A 20,665-nucleotide genomic window follows, 5' to 3' on the forward strand; every position below is an offset into this window, starting at 1 on the left:
GCCAGGCTGCAAATCAAAGCATATTTAAAGTAGAAAGACTCTTTGCATCCCATAATCCCGAAAAGCTCAGTGTGAAGTCAGGAGAAGAGAAGGGCAAGAAAGCAGTTTGGGTTGGATTTTCATTTTTGAATTAAAATCATTTTTGATAAGCAAATGCGGTGGGGAGGGGGAAGCCAGGCTGGCATGGGATGGGGAAAGGGTCTTTCCGTGTCCAGGCACTGGCAAAGAGTGGGGCCTGGGAGGCCCAGAGCACCCTGCGCTCCCCCAGAGGTGGAGGGGAGCTGCCTGGTCGGTCATCGCTGTACTCTGCAGCCTAAGCAAGGGGGGGCCCTTCCTACAAGAGTGGCTTTTGGAAAGTTTTGTCCCACTCATCCTGGGATCCGTTGTCACCGAAGGTTGGTATTTGGGTTGCGAGAGCTCTGCACGTGCTGCAATGTCATATAGCTCCCAAAGGCTTATGTCCGTGCTACCAAGTGCATTTCTCGGGGGGATTTTTTCTCTCCGATGTGGTTTCTGTTCTGTTTCCCAGTTCACTTCCAGTTCTGAGCTTCTACAATCTGTCTGTGAAGCCCCCCGCTGGCATTGCTGTAAGAGTGCGCAGTAAACGTCCAGGTTAAGCAGGAGGAGATGTTACACAAAATAAAACCACTTGGATAAATACCAGCTATATGCTGCTGATTGCCCTTGTGGCAGTCCCAGGGCTGGCGAGGGGGAGGCCTGGCTCTAGTCCCACGAGCAAACCGTGGCTCCGTGCCCCGCTGCCTACCTGCTGGGGAACAGGCGTGACGATAACTTCCCTGCCTCCTGGGATACCTCCACGATTCACCGGGGATGTCTGGAAAACCCTTCGAGACTATTGCAGGTTTCGTATCGCATGGGGCAGGATGCGCTCACTGCAAAGCCACCAAGTCCTGCTGTCCCTCCTGCTTCGAGGTGTCGGTGCTGGAGCACAGCACACTTGGTAAAACCCGGTGGGTTTTGAACTGCTGAGAACCCCATTTCCTTGTGTGCGGGCAGAGAGTTTTTTCTTTTTTTTTTTTCTTTTTTAAAGACTTCTTGAAAAATCTCTGAAATGCTTCAAGCTAACATCTTAATGTATTTATGACATTAGCTGCTTCTGCTCCAGAACGGTTGCTCTGAATCTCTTTGAGCCGGGCTGTTATTTTGAACATGACTAATTCCCTGAGTGACTAAGCTCTTAGATAATAGGAAAAATTCATCAAGTTATCTCAGTCTCCAATAGTTCCTATTGTTATGAAAAGGCATCTTATCAAGAAATAAATAAATAACGCTCCCTATTATGTAACGTGGCCGGGGAAGGAGGAATGTTGCTGGAGGATGGCAGAGGTGTGGTGCCGGGCAGTCCTTCCAGGCTGTGCAATCCCCAGTGCCCATTGCAGTGAGCCTGGCTGCTGCTCCGAAGCTCTGGTTATCTCTCCCTGAGCCCCCAGGGTTGGCTTTGGATGCAGAAGTGCTTTTTGTTCAGCTGGCATCCCAGCTTCTCTCTCCCCGTGGCTGCCATGCTGCAGGATTCCTTGGGTTTAACCCGAGATAACGTTGGGCATGCGGTAACTCAGACTGCACCTTTCCGGACATCTCTTTTTCTCTTTTGATGCTGATATTACGGGTGATAACAAGGAGTGTTTCCTGTTCCATTCCTGTACCTACTGAGATCCTGCTGGAATTCTGACTTCATTAGGTTGTCTTGCGTTGTTTTCTTCATTACGTGAGTGTCAGGTTCAACAGGCTATTCCCTCTCCTTTTTTTGGGGGGGAAGCAGAGAGATGGAGAAAATGATTTATATAAAGTTAGTCTCAAGCTCTAGGTTAATTTGTGTGAAGAACATGAGACCCGTGGGTCAGCCTCTTAATCAGATGGTTTTTTTCTTTCCTCAATATCTTGACAAGGAGCAATCCAGGGCAGCTAAAACTACAGAGTGGCAGAAGGGGTTTGAGGAGGGCTGCAAGGAGCTGGAGGTGACTTCTTCCCTTCCTTACCCTTCTTGCCTGAAGCAGGGCCGTGCCTTCTGCTCCTGCCTGCCACAGCGCCGTGTCGTGACCCTCAGTAAGTCACAGCATCGTGCCTGGGCTCTGCTTCCCTAATTATACACGGCAGAAAACTTGCTGTTTCCCTCAGAATAAGCTCTGGCTGACTGAGCAGCAGAAAGAAGTTGCAGCCCCACCAGCAAGCACTGCGTCAGGGCTCCCAGGTTTGTAAGCCTTTGTATTTCTCGTGGCGCGCCGAGGTGATGGTCTGATCCACAGAGAGCGCCGAGCCCTCGTGCAGGAATGCTGCTGCTCATTAAACCCACGCTTTCTGCAAGGTCAGTCAGAAAAATAGAGCTGGAAACTTCTTCTTCTCTTCTGCCCCTTGGCCCACACCGTTTCTGACAGGGCTGTTAGCGTGTGCCTCGTGGGTCGTGCCGTTTCCGTGCTGCCCAGCATCTCACTCTTGCACTGCTAATTGCTGGACCTCCGCAGGCTCAGGCAGGTGAAAATACTCTTTTAGGGTTGCTTTTTAACTGCGTAGGAAATGCGGCATGTGGGGTTTCAAAGGATCTTCCTGGGTTGTGTCAAAACTGCCATACACCCTTTGATCCTCCAGGTGAAGAGCTTTCTCTTCTCTGCTTCTGTGCAGCAGGGTTGCTCGGGGACTGCATCGGGGACACTGACCCTGGGTTTAGTGCCGTAGTTTCTCGTGGGTGATGGCTTTTTTTTTCACTTACCACTTTGTCCAGGGGTGTGTGGTTGTGAAGACCTCCACAATTTAATTTCAGAAGCGCTGGAGTTCCCCTAAGCATGCCTGGGGGGGAGCGGTGGAAGGAAGGGACTTGTCTTGGGTTTTTCTGCAGGTTGGGCTTTTTGGTCTTATTCCCAAGCTCAAGTGCAAGCCCCTAAGCCTGAGATGTAAACTTAAGAAGTAAATGCCTGTGCATGTTTCGGGGCCAGTTTTTCAGACAAAAGAGAGCTTATGTAAGGTTACAACGAACGTCTGGACGTTGATGGGTCAGCTTCTAAACTGAACTTTCTCAGCCCCTGCAGTGTTTTTCTGTGACCAGGGTAATTGATGTTACCTTGTTTGATTTCTGCTGGATTTGAAGCTTTTTTTTTTTTTTCTTTTCCCAAACTGAGAGTCTGAAGATGTCTCTACAGTTCCAGCTGGGATGTGGAGCAGATGTACGTAGAAGGGAAAACAACACGATTGCCAGGGGCATGAGATTTTAGTCTTTCTTAATGCTTTAAGTTCACATAAACTTAAAAATAGAAGTTTCCTTTTTCTCAGTGGCATCCTGACAAGCCCAATGGAATCAACCCCCCGGCCGGGTGCTCTCCCCATGCCATCTGAGCTTGGATTCGTGTAGTGTTACAAACGCTGTGAAACCTGGTGATACCAGCACGTGGCTCCTCGTTGTGGCACACCAAATTCTGGGCAGAGCTTTGCAGCTCTGTGTGCGCCATCACCGTGCCGGGATGCAGGTGACACCCCATCAGGGTGCCCTGCAAGGAGCCTCTGGGCACCTGGTCAGACCCCAGTGACACGGCTTCGGCTTTATCTCCCCTTCCCAGCATCGTGCAAGTGATTTAATTCAACAGGGCACGACCTGCTGAGATGCTGGATCCATTTGCAGAAGGAACCAGCATTAACTGAGGTCTCCAGAAGTGGTCCAAGGCCAGCAGGTTAGTGTCTGACATGTCCCTGCTGCCCTTTGCGTTGAGACTCCTGCATCTGGAACGTGGTCGGTTTTCAAGAGGGCTGCTGCACAAGCACCTCACAACCTCCTTGGGCTTCCTGTGGTGGTCGTCTGGCTCTTTGTATTAAATGAAATGGTCATAAAAAAATTGATCTCCGCACTGGGGACATTGTTGTGTTGCATAACACTTCTTGTTTGCTGAGATAAAATTAGAACAGGCGAAGAATGGGAAACAGTTCCTCTGCTGCAGCTGGCCTGGGCTCTGTACGTTTGTGTATGTAACGCATCTACCAAGGGGTGACCTTTGAAGTTCAGAGTGGTGCTTCCCATCTTGAGGTGAAATTCTTGGTTTTTCTTTTCACGGAATACTGAGAGCAGTGACCTGGAGACGCTCAGGTCCATCCCCGTAGCCTCTGAGCTTTGTGTAGCGCTCTTGGCCAGGCGCTCGTGCAGGTTAAGCACACAGCCAAGTCAACCTCCAGCAGTGCACGGCGCTCTCCAAACATTGCAGAAGTGGGCTTAGAAATGTACCTTGCACTTTTTCCTGCACTCTCAGCCTTGCTGCAAGAGCGGCTTGCTTCATGGGTCGTGCCCTGCTGCGTTCCCCATCAGCCTTCTCTCCCCTGCCACTGCTTTGCAGGCTCTCATCTCAGCCTTCTCCTCAGCAGTTCTCCCTCTGAAGTCTATTTCTGCCTTGCAGCTTTTAAGATCATCATCTTATCCTTGCCCCCTTCTCCTCCTTCTTTCCCCTTTGTCTTTCTGTAATTGCATTTTATGTTAGTTCTCTAAATGAATCCTTTGCTTGTCTAGCTATGCTGTGAATTTGCTAAAGCGTCTCATGCAGTTAACAGGGAAGGGGCTGGACGAGGCTGAGCTGTTGCTGTCACCTCCCCACCTTGCTTTCGTGTTCCTCTCTCTGGCAGAGGACACTCGAGCTGCTGTGGGACAGAGGGGGAGGTGAAGTGGAAACTTTTAAGGGAGGTAGGTAGAGCAAAAGGAAAGTAAGAAGGGCAGAAGAGAGAAGTTAATGGAAGAAAGTCCCAAATTGATGTGGACAGTGAGGAAACCTTGCGTTTGAAAGACGGAGTGGGCAGGCAAGGAACAGCGGGCAACTGGAAAATGCAATGTTAGCTTCCAGAATCAGCACCGCGAGCCCACATCTGTGCAGATAATCGTATTGAAGAAAATCATCCTTCTGGGGAAGTTTAGCAAATCGTAATCCCACTAGCCCTTAATCTCTGAAGCCCTGAACTAGTTCCTGGCTAGATTTAGAAAACCAGCATGCATTTGATGGTCCTTGCATAATCTCTGATAGAGCCGATGCCTCAACCCCCACCCTGGAGCCTGGCAAGGCGGGCAGCAGCCAGAGCGTGCCCGGCAGAGGAGCAGCTGCACATCCCCTGCCCACACGTCCCTGGGTACCACTGCTGCTCATTCCCTCTCATGGGCAGTATTCCTGGGCTCAAACAAAAAGTTCAAACTCCTTTCCTGGCGCCCTGTAGGTCTGAGATGTGGCTTGTGCTCCACGCGGGAGCACGGCAGAAGGAGCTGGAGCTGCTCAGGACCAAAGGTCGCCAGGACCTGATTGCCCCTGGTCCAGCCCAACTCCCCCATCACTATATCCCCACTCGGCACCACGAGCAGCCCCAGGATCTGTTGGAAACTTTCATGGATTCCCCAAAAGCTCGCTCTCTGTTGGCTGGCTGCTGAGCGTGTTTTCTGGGCCTGGCAGAGCTGCGGTGCTCGCGACAAATCCCCGAGCTCAGCCCGCTGCAGCGGGTCACTCGTGGGACTGTCTCGGGGTTGTGAGAGCTTTGTTTTTGCCATTGACAGGAGGTGGAGCTGGTGTCAGGAAAGCACAGATGCCTCTGCATGTCCAAGGGGCTGCTGCAGCGTAGGGTGTTAATTCGTGCAGGGGATCTACAGCAGAGCAGGGAACTGGAGCTGAAACCCCCGTGCTGCCGCCTGCCTCTGGGCTATCCTGCTATCGTGCAGAGACGGTGCCCCTGGCAGCGGGAGCTGGGTGTTGGACCTTTCAGCGTGCAAATCCCGAGCCCTTGCTCCCGAGCTGTAGCTGCTCATTGAGCTGGGAGCGCTGGGTTGCGCCAATTGCCTGAGACATCCATAGGAGGGAGTCGTGGGACATGGCTGAGCCCACGGCGCCGCGCACTCGGGCTGGAGGGGCTGGCATCACCTGCTGCAGAGGCATGCCTCAGAATTGCCATCATCGCAATTAACATTCCGAGGGTGGCCCTTCTGATTGATTTGGCAGTCCCGAAAACACCGTCTGTGTCCGTGTGTGTACGGCTCCACACACCTACCTCTCTGTAGGTCTGTCGTGTGTCAGTGGAAGTCCCGACCCTGTCCTTACCGGTGTGACTGGTGGAGGGTTGCTGGAGTTCAGAGCTGCTTCCTCATGCAGAAGGAGCCATCCCTGGCCTTGCGTTACAAACCACGCTCCCGAAAGCTGCTGTGATGTCGGGGCGTGTGCTGTGCTGCAAGGGCAGGTGGCATTTTATGTAACTGTTACACGCCTTTTCTTCCTGCTCCTTACTTTAACTCTATTCAGAAGATTAGACCGAACTTCTCAGAAGGCATTACATCAAGTTAAACTTCGGGGTGGTTTTATATAAACCTCTGATGTGTAGGTGTTCTTTTGCAGCGAGGCTTCCAAGAGAAAGTATCATCCATTTCCCTAGTAAAATTAACATTTAGCGCACGCGGAAGGCATGGGAAATTATATAAGGCAGCAAGTACCACCGGGAATACTCTGAATAATTTAAACGGGAGCCTCTCTGCAGTAAATCTGTTTGTGCTGATCAACCCTGATCCACACCCAGCCTTCCTATTTACATCCGCGTGCAGCCGGGCACCCGGCACTTCCCCGCCCGATGTTTCGGGGATATTTTGGGGCGTTCGCTCTGGAGGGGGGCACGGGGAGGACGGAGCCTTCGGGCATCTCCTCCAGCCCCTGCGGCCGGCAGGGAGGGACGGCGGCGGGGTCCCCGCAGCCATCGCCCAGCTGCTGGTGATGCACGAGCTGCATGTGGGGTGAGGGCTGGGGGGGACCTCCTGCCTGCGGCTGGCAGCGGTGCAGGCAGGGGGCTGGCTTCGGAGCCTCTATTTATAATCTGTGCCCTCCCCTCCGCTCTGAGTGGCTCAGCGCTTGCAGGATGACTGCCTGAGAGCTGCCAGGCACATCGCTCGGAATGAAATCCTCTTTTTTTTTTTTTTTTTTTTTTTCAGCTACGGAAGTGGCTATTGAGCATGTGTGGGAGCTGCTGCACTGTTTTTCTGGATGTTTCTCAGGCCCCCGCTGCTTTTACCTGCCCGGTTTTTGTCCCCCCAACCCCGATCCTACACGCGGAGGCACCAAGGCTCCCGTTCTTGGTGGTGGGAGGATGCGAAGGGCACGGGCTGTGCCTGCAGAGGCATCTGCAGAGACGGGAGAAGGGAGAAAACCTCCGCATGGCTTTCCATAGAAGTAAAGCTGAGCCTGAGCCTCCTTCCGTGCTCATTCCAGTTTAGAGGAAAAGATTGACTGGCCATAAAGGTGCCTCTATATCTGGGCCCCTTGCAGGTTGTGGAGGGGTCGCTGTTATTGCTGAGAGCAAAACTGGAATTTCCTGGGCTTTCATGGGAGTTCAGAGCTGGGCTTTGGAAAATTGCCCCAATTATTTTGGGAAGGGATGGTGACTACAATAAATGCACCATGTCTACAATTCGGTTGCTGTTCTGATTGCCTGTCTAATGCAAATTTAGACCAGAGTGCTTATCCTAAAAATGCATACGTGATGGGAAGTGCAGGTGTGGAGCCCGGTGTTGCAGCGGATCCATCACCTGGGCGCAGCCTGATAAGTGCTGACACATGTGGACAGGGGCGGGTTTCGAGCAGGTTTTTGTAAACATGCAAGGGAAAAGTCTCCCCTCACAGTCCTCTTGGAGGAGGGAGACTCTGTTTGAACAGAAGGAAGGCACAGCAGAGCCCCTGTCATCGCCTCCCTGGGCGATCTCTCCTCTGAAGGCTTTTTGGGGTAAACATAGAAAAAGCGTGCTCCTTTGGAGGGAGCCTTCCAGCACAGGGAGGAAATAAAATGAGCCTTGCAGCAAGGAGCTGGGTGTAGCATGGGTCTGAACGGTAAGGTGGGGTAGGAGCATAACCTGACCCGTTCCTTCCTGATGACAAAAGTACCTGCCCTGGAAGGATGCTGTGAGGGGAAAAACACCGCCTCCCGGCCACGTCTGCTCAGGTGTCAAACACCAAAGTCCTCCCGAGCTCTTGACAGAGAACAGGGCTCATTTGGTGCATTTTGGCTCCGTGTCTGTGCGTGAGTGCCCCAGGTGTGCTGTGTGGGGCAGCGCTCCTGGAACGCGCCCATGAGCAGCCCCCGTGTGCACATTGTGGTGTGTAATGCATCGGCATTGGCAGCACTGCTCTGTTTGGCTCTGCCTGTAAAATCATTTGCTTTTTCCAGCTGAGCGCATCTTTTTCTGTGTGTATGTGATTCCTCTCAAAGGTAACTGCTGGGGCTGGGACCTGAGAGCAAGGTTTGGGGTAGCGACTGGCATCTGGACCATAAATGTTGAGTGCGTGCGTGAATTTAACGCAGGAATCAGCATTGCTGGTTGCTGTGGAAGGAATAAAGATCCCCACCCTGCTCTGCCTCCATGCAGCTCTATCTGTGGAGTCGGAATTCAGTTTACAAAGCAAAGCAGTGCGGTGCTGAGCGGCGAGGCTATGCGATGTGCTTGTGACAGGCTGGTGTGCACAGCGCTGCGCAGAGCTGAGAAGTGATTTTCCCCCTACAAAATTCCCCCATTACAGGCTCACAGCGAATTTCCACGTTGCGAGGGGCTGCCTCGTCGTTAGCTCGGCTGCTTTGCTTCCCGGCTCTTCCTCCTGCTCCCATCCCTGACGTGAGCAGGCTCCGAGCAGCACGGGCTCTGCTTGCAGGTCTTTAATATTTCCCATCCGAAGCTTCGCGCGGGCGGTGCAGACGGGGCAGAGGTGTCCCCGCCGCACAGCGCCGGCGGGGAGCGGGATCTGCATCGCACAGAAAGCCTGGAGACGCCTCTCCTGGAGCTCAGCACCGGCACCCGACCGCCGCACCGGCTTCCCAGCCCCACGCACGGCTCTTTTTTTCCCCCGAACCGCCGCAAAAGCAGCCGGGCAGACATGCCTGCATGGCGCTCCCCGTCACGGCGGGCGGAAGATGCGCGTATTTATGGAGCCAGCGCTTCCTTTTGCGTTTGACTGACAGCCAGGATCCCTTCGCTGCCTGGTCACTGGAGCTGATTTGTATGCGCAAGGGTCCGCCTCGCACCGAGAGATGCAGCCGCAGCAGCTTGCAGAGCTGTCACACTCACACAGGCTTCTTATCTGCACTGGCTTGACGAATTAAAAAGCAAGCCAGCCAGCAAGAGCGAGACCGGGAGAGAGAGGGGGGAAGAGAGAGAGAGAGAAGCTTGCAGACAGCGCTCGCTTTCTTTTCCTAAAGGAAGGATTTTGCATCTTTAGTGCTCACTGGTTGTGATGATGCTTCACTTAGCGGGCTCCAGAATGAGCTAGAGACAGCAGATAGGGGGATAAACTCAAAGCAGACCACAAACCCTTCCGAGCAAAACCAAAACCAGGAACAGTTTTCTCCTTTATTCTAGCATGGTGGATGTATGGACAGTCTTACAGAGCAGAGGTTGACTTCTCCAAATCTACCAGCCCCACATCTCGAACACTACAGTGTTCTGCATTGCACCATGACCTTGGATGTTCAAACGGTGGTCGTTTTTGCAGTGATTGTGGTGCTATTGCTTGTGAATGTCATACTCATGTTCTTCCTGGGCACTCGTTAAATGGATTTTTTCTCCTGAGCTGTTGGGGGCTACTACTTCCACTAGCAATTCAACAAGAGAGCAAGAGCGAGAGAGAGAGAGAGAAAGGAGAGAGAGAGAGAGAGAGAGAAAGAGAGAGAGATTTCTTACTGAGGGGGGAAACGCGTTGAGCTTCAACATGGCCTCGCTGTGATATGTATGACGTTGGTATATTATCTCTCCCTAAATCTTTTGTCATGTCTTGTCTTTTAAGTATGCCTGTAAGTGTAGCTGCTTTTGCCTGGGTTTTAAATGTGATAAATAATAGTAATGATCCATTCATATATCGTGCTGTGCTGTGGAGATAGAGCTGTACATATTGAGTTAGAAGCAGAGTGAAAATATCTTTCTGTAATAAGCACTGCCTGTGTTGTTTTGCTTCCTTTAAAATATAGACTCAAGTTAATAATAAGTCATTTTGTTCGAAATTTCTAGCAAGCAGTTAATGTGCAATGTCTGTGAGAGTAACCATGTAGCTGCCAGGTGAGAGGTGGTGTGTGCAATTGAATCGAGCTCTGGACATTTTTAAGGGGGGGGATGAGAAATCCTATTAAAGGATTAAATCTTTGCTAAAATAACATTCAGGCACAAAAAGGGGAGACAATCTCTAATTTCTTTATTTATCTGTGTTGCCTTGATGATCTGACTTGATTTCTCAATATTTAGCCCCAAAGCCTCCAAATTCTACGTCCCCACTGATATAACCTGCTCCTTTCTTTAAAGATGTGAGAGGGATCGAAACATAACTGCTGGGCTTTTTTTTCTGTTTGTACGCCTTTTCTGTCTCGGCAAATTGGGAAGGAGGAATCAAAGATAAAAAGGGGATGCATGCTTTGTTTTTCTTTGCTAAAGCAACAGATACGGAGGGGTTGGGGTTTGCTTTGATTTCTGTAGAAATCGTGTTTTAGCTTTCTTTTGTGCGTGTGCATTTCTATATATTATTTTTGGTAATGTATGTAAGAAAAATCTTTGCCCACCTTAAGGATCATGAGATTTTGAGATGGGCTGTTTTGCTTGACTTTATTTACATTGATTTTCTGGAAAATGAAGTGCTGAGCTGCATATTATAGGCTTGCTGAAAAGGTGTCCAGTAGTTAGAGGTCCTTCTGTTGGAAGATGTCTGGACCAAAATTGCAATGTTTACGGCACGAAAGCAGAGCTGGCTGGGGGGCTCGAGCTTCAGAGCATGAAGTTTAGCGAGGAGATGAAGGGAATGTCTGAAAAGAGCAATGCCTTTTCCTCTCGGAAATATGTCTCTGTATGTGAGTAGTGTTTCTGTTAGAAATCTTATGGCTATATATATTTTTGTGTGTTATTTTCCCCTTTGGAAAAATCAGAATTGCTCAAAATATATATTTATATAACTGTAGTTTGAAAATGTTTACATCTCTTGCTAACGTTCACTGGAATTAGGTTGCTTTGCTAATTTAACTAGTTGGTGCCAACTCCATCTGTATTTTTCTATCTGATGTCTTCTACTAAGCATGGGGAAAAAAAAAATCAAGTAATTGATTCATAAGGACTTGGATGGAGCTTAGAGACGGAGACTCAGCTGTTTCCATGTGATTGTCTGCTGCAAGTTAAATGCGGAGATGGACTTGGTTAAGAGCAGAGTTCTTTTTGGCTGGTGGCATGATTGGAAATTAAGTTAAACAAATGCTGCAAATCTGGTGCTTTGAAACTGTCTTTAGCTGTAAATAAGAGAGGAAAAAAAAATTCCCGAGTCCCAGGGTGGTGACATTTGGCCACCTGAGCTGACAAGAGGTGTTTAATGGCAGTAGCCCATTTAATGGCCAGAAATGCCCAAACCCGGTGACACCAGCCCAGCACAGCCACTCGGGTGCCTGCTGGCTCTGCGTCCTCCTCTTCACTTGTAGCTGTCTGTGGGAGAGGAATCCGCTTCCCTCCGGAGGTGATTGAGTGAATCTTCTGTAAAAAAATAAAATAAAATCATTTGGATGCTGAGGATGGTTCATATTGTTAAACAGCTCCAATTTGCTTTATTTTCCTGCTAGCTCTGTGATGTTGTTAGTTTCAGAGGTTGCAGGATCTCTTGGAAATGTAATAAATGAACAAAGATCACCAAGGAAAGGGAATCAATCAAACAACAGCCAAACCAATCCTTTCGGCGAAATGGTTTTAAGTGACATAGTGATTCGGAGGAGCAAGGGTGGAAAAATGAGTAAAAGCCAAAAAAAAAAACAGCAAACAGCAAGTTAAAAATAGGATGCAACTGTGGCTGAATGTCTGTTTTCCTTAAGGTTCGAGCTCTGGTGTGAAGGTTTTACCTTTCAATACGATTTCTACAAGGAATGCTCGGCACCTCTGGTGATTTTCTGGCGCGAGCAAGTGCATTCCTTGGTCCGGAGCTCGTGCATCTGGGGCGATGCGTGGCGGGGTGCCCGCGGCGGTGTGCCTTATCGCATGTGTGTGGGGCCGCTGTGTCCGGGCGCTGCCTCCTGCGAGCCCCTTCTGGTTGCAGCGGTGGCATTTGGTGTAGCTGCGGGATGGCAGGCTGCTGGGGGACCAGGGGTTGCTGGAAATCCAGAGATTGCTGGAAATTACTGTGGTTTTTGTCCTTTTTTTTTTTTTTTTTTTTTTTTTTTTACCCCACGATGGAAGGCGCTTAAGAGAATCGATGTGATTTTATTGCCACTTCTCTGCTTTTTGTTCTCCCAGAGGCTGGTGGGCTCGCAGGCAGTAAGGTTTATGCAGAGCACCGTGAAAGTTCAGCGCAGAAAACTTGGAGCGTGGTGTTAGCAATGCTGCTCTCGCTGTGTGGGGCACCCGGCTGGACTTCAGGGAGAGAGAGAGGAGCGTGAGAAGTGAGCCAGGGCTGGAGCTTTCGCTCGATCAGTTCGATCTTTTTTTCCCACCCCACAGTCCTCAGTGGCCACCTTTTCGAGCAGGGCCTTGAGCTACCTGCCCCAACCCTGCTTTTGTAGCTTTGCACCCCCAGTTTTGCATTTTCCAAGCCTGCAGTTGAGCCTCCAGCAGCCTGGGGAGCAGGAGCAAGGCGAACCGCTCCATTTTGCCGTACTTTTCAGAAGCGGCTCAATCCGGGACGACCTGCTTTGGCTGCTTTTTGGGGTGACAGCATTCCTGTCGCTTGTGGTAGATCCCCTGTACTCGTAAGTGACTGTGCTTGCAAAATTCACGGTGTAATTTGCACGCTGGAAAATAGCTGTGTGCGGTGGAGCTTTCCTTCCCCCTGAGCTCTGGGGGACGACTCGGGTTATGCTTGTGGCTCTGTGGGGTCAGCCCTGGGGGCATTGCCCCTGTAATTCACCCCCGTTTTGCAAATGTTGAGCTCTTCATCTTTGCGGGGCTGCTGAAGCCCAGGGCCGGGGGAAGAGGGGCCATCCCTTCAGCTAAATCACAGCGCTGACCCTCCGGAAAACACGGCCCCAAGACTAATGTTCATTTGTATGCAGATAGGATATTTCAAACGCATAAAATCTCTTTCAGTGATTGCTCCTGTGTATTTGCTAAGGCTGGGTGATGGGAGACCCGACTTGCTGTTTGTCTGCTTAAGCAGGATTCGATGTTATTTGCCACAGGATTCATGAAAATGCCTCTGACTGTATCATAGCAACCCTGTCTCACACAGTCCATAAAAAGTCCATTCCTCCTGAGCGGCAATTCGCTGCCTTAAAGATTCAGGCACCCTTCCTGACGTGGGGAAGGGGTGCGTTTCCCTCTTCCCATGCTTCAGAAAAAGCATACGTGTCGGGATGGCCGTGCTAGACCTGTGTTCGCTGTGATTTTAAGGCTCTTTCCTTAGGCTGACGAGGGCTTGCTTTCATTTCCTTATAGGCTTCCTCCCCCCCCAGTCCCTCGGATATTTCCCACCTCTGTTTTAAACCTCACATGACAAGTGAAAAGGGGGCCGGGACAGCTCAGAGGTCACTGACGTGATGGCTCTTCTCGGTCCTGCCATTTGGCTTTTCCCCCGGGACGGCAGCGGCACGGCACTGGCTTCTGCTTTGTGGTGAATGAAGCTCTGCCCTGCCCGAGCCCCGCGGTGGAAATGCAGAGGCGCTTTCTCACCCTGTGGGTGCATGTTGTTCAGAGCGGCGTGTTCACCTGCCTCCTGCCCCCGTCTGTTTGCATAATGTGCTTGTATTTCTTTTCGGATCAGGTATTCGGTACACAGCCCAACCGCTGTGTCTAATGTCTGAAGGAAAATTGCCCAAAATCCATGTAAGTTTTTTGTCGTCGTTGCTTTAATTTGTGACTAGAGCCCCTCTTATGTCTTGTTCAGTTCATTTTGATGTCGTTCCTCGGTTTCTGTATTTCGTGACTGCTGCTTTTGACTGGGGACAGGCTGCTCTTTGTGTGCAGTGCTTGCCTGCATGTCCGTGTGTTCTGCCTGCATTGTGCCTCTCTGTGCTCTGTGGTGTTAATAACGCGTCTGTGGCGGCGAGCAGGGGGCTGCGTTTGCAACGTGTGTCTTTCCGAACGGCTGTGATAGTTGTGTTCAGCGTGCATCTCGTAATTAAATGTAATCAGAGCTGTCGTGGCCAAGTGCATTGATTCGTCTCTTAGCTGAGGTTTCTCCAATGGCCAGAAGTTAGGAAGCTGGAGGAAAACTCCCCCAAAATGGCATGATAACTGCCGTGTTACAAGCAGGACGGGTTTGTGTCATGGTGACAGCGGCGGCCCAGGAGCGTGCTGCAGGGTCCCTGCTCTGCCACTGCCGTGCTGTATGGCCTCAGGCATGTTCCTTTGCCTTCCTGCAGCTCCTCTTCCCCAGGTGTAGGAGGGGAACATGGCACGTTACCTGGGCATGGCCAAGGCTGGGCACCTCCTCCTTCCCTTCCTGCGACGTCCTTTCGCTGCAAATTGGGGCCGGGTGGCAGGGCTGTGGTGATACTGAAGGGCAATGCGTTGGCCCTGCTGCATGTGGTAGGATTTTGCACGTTTGGGCTGTTGTAGATGGCAAGCTGTAGCGATTGATGCTTCTGGCTAAAAATAGATGCTTTTGGAGGAAGAGCTGCTGCAGGAACCGTGTTTTTTCTGTTGTTGTTTGGCTGAATTTCTTGTGACCCTGGGTGGAAATGGGTCTTACTCTGCAAGAACCCACAGATGGCCAGGTTGTCTCTAACCCCATTGTCAACCTTGCCAGCAAAGGGCCGTGCAGCCTTGGATGCTTGTTTCCAGTTAAAACCAGTTTTTATGGAGTATTACCCTTGCCTTGTCGGGAACATCTCACTGGCAGTGTGCTCGCTGGGACGGCTGAGCTCGGGACAAGGAGCCCTCAGAGCTCCCTGTGGTGGACTGTGTTGGGCAGGCCCGAAGCTTTAAAGGAGGGCCATGGCAGGTTAAACAGCACTGACATGAAGGTATTTAAAGAATTACGGCTGGATTTTTTTTTCACTGGGACCAGATGGGTCTGGGGCTTTGTGGGGAGAGCTGTTTTTGTCCGGTGGTGCAGCTCTTGGTGGGGATTTTGGAGGTCCCAGGAGCAGAAAAGTCTGCCTGTGCCCATGTGGAAGGTCCCATGTGGGTTAGTGCCTGCCCCTTCTTTGGCATCAGCTGAGACATATATAACATAACGTATAGACTGCTGGCAAGGCTTGCGTTTCTATTTTAGGCAGCATCTCCAGCTAAGTAAAGCAGGGGGTATGCTGCAAGCCGCTTTTCTCTGCGATCTGTAAGTCTCCGAGAGATTAACTCTTTCTGTAGCCCTGGTGCCTTTCTCTGGGATGTGACCAGGACTCGTGAGGCAGACAATAGGAGCCCCGGGGAGGGCTTGGGTGAGATGAAGCAGCCCTCAGGTGGTGGCACCACAGCCACCGAGGTGTTGTGCTCTCAGCAGGTGGCCTTGCCCCACGGGCCTAGCGCGGGGTAGGGCCCCGCAGCCTGACGGCCCTTTGTCGTCGTGGTGGGTGGGATTGCATGCAGATTCCCAGGCTGTTAGATTTTGAAGCTCTCTGACTGCCCCTCCACGAGTGTGGGCAGCCGTGTGCTCCAGCATCCTTTTCTCCTCGGGCTAAGCTGCTGTGGTGATGCTGCCATGCCCCCGGCCCTGAGGCGGCCGCGTCTTGGGTGCAGGCCCGGCGGCGGGTCGGGGAAGGCCGCGTGCCCTGTCCTGCTGCCATCCCCAGCACTGCTCCCGTGGTGGCATTTGGGGAGCGTGTGAGGATGGAAATAGCCGACAGGAGGTTCGTGACATGGGTAGGGGCGTACTAGGGCACACTGGATGTGCCCCGGGCCACCAAGGAGCCGACTTGCCCTCATCAGTGACCAGGTGACGATGCCGATTGTTTTCTTTGCATCAGTTCCCGTTCAGTACCAAGGTATTTGCCCGAGTGTGGCTGCTTCTAAAGAGTTAAGTTTGTTCCCTGCCAATTCTGGGGTCTGGAGCCACTGCTGGTGAGCTCAGAGCGTGTGGCTGTGGAAGTGATTGCAGCTCACAGCCCAAAGGTACCGGCCAGGCACAAGGGTTTGGGAAGTAACAAGGATCCTAATTGTGTAGGAGATGTTTCTTGGAACTGCGAAAATGCAGTATGGCCTCAGCTGCACAACGATAAATATAAATTTAGAGAAATACCCTGAGGACCAATCTTTTACTCTGATAAGCAGCGGGCTAAATTGCTGGGCATATCTGCGAAAAGTTTTGTCAAGAAATTTTGTTCAGTTTGAGAAAATAAAATCAGGACCTTGCTGGCAGTAACCAAAGGCATTTTTTTTTTTCTGAAGAATTCATATTCCTCTTGCTATTTTTGATGGTTCCACTCTTCTGTATTATATTCGGTATATCTGACAAGGTTTTCTTAATAGGTTTTGCATTGAAGTTTCTGTTCTGATACCAAATTTAGGAAACACTTGTTATCTAACATTCTTTCTTCCTGGCTTGATAAGGTAGTGATTAATTTTATGCAACTCTCTTTCCTTATCTAGTTGAGCTTCAGTCAGTTTTATTGTAAACTTGGAAAAATGTGATCAATCTTTAACGTTTGTTTTTGAGGTTTATTGCAAAGCCTTTTAGGTATGCTGTGCGTTTGGTCTTCTGTGGAGTTCGGTGAGAATTAAGTTAAAAGTAACAATTATAGAACAGGTTTTGAATCCAGATAAAACATTTTTAAGTTTCTGTAGAACAAGAATGAGCGTCCTTCAAATGGCACTCGTCTCTGATGTAGGTTTAGGTATTAAATTAGAATTTTATTGCTCTAGGGTTGTGTATACGCGAAGCTGGGTGCACAGAACGGGAATGCTGATGGTGCCCGCATGCAGCAATGCGTAGATGTGCACATACCTGTCTGATGCAGCGACCAAGGAGAGGAGAATTCCCTCTCCGAAGGGCTGTGTAAGGTGAGGAGGATCAGAGGCATCCCGCTCATTTCTGCCTTAGACCATTGGGAAGGGCTGTGGGGCAGCAGGACTTGCACCAGGTGCTTTTGTCCAGGTGTGAGGACAGGAGGAGGAGGCGGTGCGAGGAAGGCAGGCGCTAGGAGCAAGGCACCCGCTGTTGTCGATGCAGGGTGTCTGCCGCCACTTCATGATGAGGAGCTGACATCTGGATAGATTTTCAGTCTCCTCTGGTCCAGGGTAGATGAATCTCTCATCTGATGCCCAGCAGCAGATCGATCCCATCTCCTGGACACCAAGGGTTTTGCAGAAGCATCTAAAAGTCTTTTCTAAAGAATTAAAAGTACACGCACGCTCAGAGGAAAGGAACTAAACCTCATAGACCTGCAGGCTGGCCACAGACATGCGCAGGACTAACCAGCTGCCTTGTAGGTCCTCAGCCAGGGCACAACGTGTGTTCACAGGCATTGCCAGGACCAAAACCCCAGATTTACAAAATGTTAGGAACCTCTGGCCCCACGCCCACACTGCACCCAGCACCGTCCCCTTAACTAGCGTGATGTTCGCAGCCTACTGCCGTTTGCAAATTGTCAAAGTGGCCCAAAAGCCATTTTTCCAGCTCAGTTTTAAGCTGAGTCTGAGACTGTGCCGAGTCCCCAGAGCCCAGGTTTGGCGGGAGCTTGTAGGCAGCGCGTTCCCAGGGCTGCTGCTTTTGCCATCCCCCCCGTAGCTTCCTGGTTTCTTGTTCTCCTCCCACACTCCCTGCATTAAGCAGTTGCTGTGTTTTGCCCCAGAAAATGGTGCTGGTTTAATCCATCTCCAGTGTGTGCGTGTGGAACAGATGCCAGGCCCCGCTCCTCACGCACACACGACACGCAGCAGTGAGCATGCATGTGCCTGCTGCTGGGCGCCTTTGTGCGTATTTATCTGGACAGATAGAGGGAAACAAATGCATTAAAACACGTGTGCATATGTTTTCCTTCCCAGATATATTTTGAAAAATATGAGTCAGCAGCAGGCAAGAACATATTACATAATCTCTGGGAGTGAAGAAGCCCTTGCCATTTATTAGGAGGCAGGCTTTCTGCAAGCAGCATTTTTTAGCATCATGTCGTTACCGCACATCGGTGTGTGCCTCTCTGTCAAGTGGCCTTATTTCCATTGTACATGGTAGTGACCGATTCGGCAATGTCATTCCAGTACCCTGGGTTTTGTTGTATTTTTAAAACCGGCTGCAACAAGAGCAGAATCTCGGGTCTGGGCTGAGGAGGATGGCATCTCTCCTCTTCCTTAGCACGTTTCCCTGCAAGGACTCTGCGATTTTCCTTTTTGGTCTCCCCCCCACTCCCCACCTCCTGCTGTTTTCTATAAAATCTCAGCGCCGAGAGAAATTGCACAAGAGTGCAGCTGGAAATAAACGTCGCCCCCTCCGCCTACCCTCTGCTCGCGGCCGCCCACCTCCACCGCCTACCCCCAAACGGGAGAGTGAAGTCAAGAGCCACTTTTAGCCCTCGCCTCCTGGCTCTCCCCACAAGCCCATTTCCGACGCCTTGCAGAGTGCTGCGGGGGAAATTTGGGGGGTCTAACGCCGTCTTAGTGGCTCCTGCAGCCATCCAGCCCCGTCGGCAGTCATGTCATATGTCTTGGCGTTAGGGGATGAGAGAGGACACGCGGTTTTCTTGTTCACTAAGCATTCCAGAGAGGGGGAGCGTTGTGAATTATGGAGAGGCAGAGGAGCACAACCAAAAATCCTGAGTGATATGGATCTGGCTCGAGTCAGCAACGTCGTGGGCTTTAATCCCATGTCCTGGGCTAAAAGGGTGCCGTGTTGTGGCACACACGGGGGAGCAGGAGCAGGGCACGGCGCAGAGGGCGCACTGGGTGCTCCCATCCTCTGCACAGTGCCGTGTCTCAGTTTCTCCATCTCCAATGCCAGGCTTAATTCCAGGCCGTTCAGTGGAATTGCTTCATTTCTGAAGGATGCTTTGAAAGTCTAGGAGGGGAATAGGCAGCGGTAGCATTAAAGAAAATAAAGAGAAGGACTTGTTTGCTTATTTTTAATTTGCCCAATAAAACTAAAGGTTTTGAACTGCTTTCATCTCCCAGGGCACTGCAAATACTTCCGCTGTGGCTAAGCTAGCGGTTGCCTTTCAAGCAAAGAGAATGCTCTGTTGTGGTTTTAAAATATCAAAGCCTTCCCAAGGAGGCAGTAAATTGCCATGCTGGCTGAAACCAGGAGTGCAAGTAGCTCCGTGCCCTGTCTGGGATAGTGTCTGCGAGACGAGCCGTAGAGAAAATTGCGAGAGCCGCAATAATTGATGGTGATGGAATAACCTGTTTATCCAGAGCGCTCTGTCTTCACCCCCATTAGCTTGGGGGTTTCTGATGCTTGCAGACACGGGAGTTTAAATCTTCTGTATTTCTAAAACCGCAGAAACCTCGGCCATAAGCAGGAAATTCTCGTGAGCTTGGCAGGGGTGACGTGCTTGTCAGTTCACCGCCCTTGAGTGCTCTGCGTTTTGCTCCAAAGTCTGGCTCGAGCAGCGTGCGCCGGCCCAGGTGGGGAGGGACGGGGTGCCCCCCGCCGGCCCCGAGGGCATTGTAAAATGTGCAGAAGGAAATTGCCCTTTCCCGTTAAACGATTTGACAGCTGAGGACGAGAAGCGCTGTGCTGAAGGTAGATGTGATCATCTGGCTGGAAACCTCCCTGCGCGCTCTGCTCTGTGCAGCCGAGGGGGAGAGGGGCTTTGCGGGAGGCTTGGCAGAGCGGGGCTCCCCCCGGCTGCTCCCTCCTTGAGTTATCGATGGTTCAAAGCCATGTCCAGGGTTCCACCTGAGGTCTTACCAGCCGAGATGCCAAGTGAACGGCTGAGGCAGCTCTGCCGCTGTGAGCGGGGTTCTGCCAAAGATTAATTTGGCCTCACATATTTTGCATGTGCGATGTCAGATTGCATCCTTATTATTTCCACTATTTTAAACTGCATTCAGCTAGATGAGGTCCCTATACCTCTTTAAAGCCTTCCATTGTTACTCATTAGGAATACAATTCCTCTCTGTTATTAATTGATCTAAATGAGGCTTTTCTGTTTCTCTAGCCTTTTGTGGTGTTTCTGTACAGCGAGGAACCAAGCTACATTCAGGAGAAATGCCTAAATAAAAACAGGAGCTTTGCAGTTGCAGCTTCCTGGTCTTCCATGGCACAAGCTCCAGGGCAGACCCGTTCGGGGCAACCAGTGCTGCTCTCCTCCTAGCCTGTAATAAGAAACAGAAGAGGCTCACAGCACGCAGACGAATGGCACAAAAGCCACCCAAGGCGGCCCAGCCCTGCTCTGGACGGTGGGATCCCGCTGGAAGTGCAGTCTGCTGGAGACAGACCGTCTCTCTGCCTGACTGACGTGAGCTCACATCTTTCTTTCCCAATCGGTCCTTTTAGAGCTTCTGTGGCTGACCATCCTTTCCCCCAAAAGAAGGCTGTTCCCTGGGGCACGTTCCCTCCTGTTTTGTCAAACCTGGCAGGAAACGTCTGTAGTGGTTAGTCTCGGATGGTCATGAAAGACTCCCACTTGTTCCTTTGAACAGTTCTCCCACAGCTGAAAACATCTCGCTGTCACTAGCAGTGGGTTTAGCTTTCTTTTATTTCCCCTTTTTCCTTTCCGTTCCTACTGCAGACAGTTTTACCTTTGCGTTTGTTTCCAGCTGATGTTGAAATTCGAGTAATAGTAATAATACTTGACATTCCTCGTCCCAGCATCTTCAGAATGGTTGCTGAAGTTGGGTTACTTAAAAGCCTGT

At 50.9% G+C, this 20,665-nt stretch overlaps 2 protein-coding genes across 5 annotated transcripts in view; both read left to right on the forward strand.

Annotated features, from left to right (window-relative positions):
• LOC309883127 (uncharacterized protein) overlaps positions 1 to 20,665 on the forward strand; it is a 173,869-nt gene that overhangs the window by 62,516 nt on the left and 90,688 nt on the right. The gene's annotated exons all lie outside the window — the stretch shown is intronic.
• Positions 9,362 to 9,541, forward strand: LOC309883017 (uncharacterized protein; the record flags this gene model as incomplete). Its single annotated transcript, XM_082770655.1, has 1 exon — positions 9,362 to 9,541. One exon carries the CDS (start codon positions 9,362 to 9,364, stop codon positions 9,539 to 9,541), a length of 180 nt encoding a protein of 59 aa, XP_082626781.1.

This window comes from Aythya marila (assembly GCF_965140915.1).
Source record: "Aythya marila genome assembly, chromosome: 13".
NCBI classification, from domain to species: Eukaryota; Metazoa; Chordata; class Aves; order Anseriformes; family Anatidae; genus Aythya; species Aythya marila.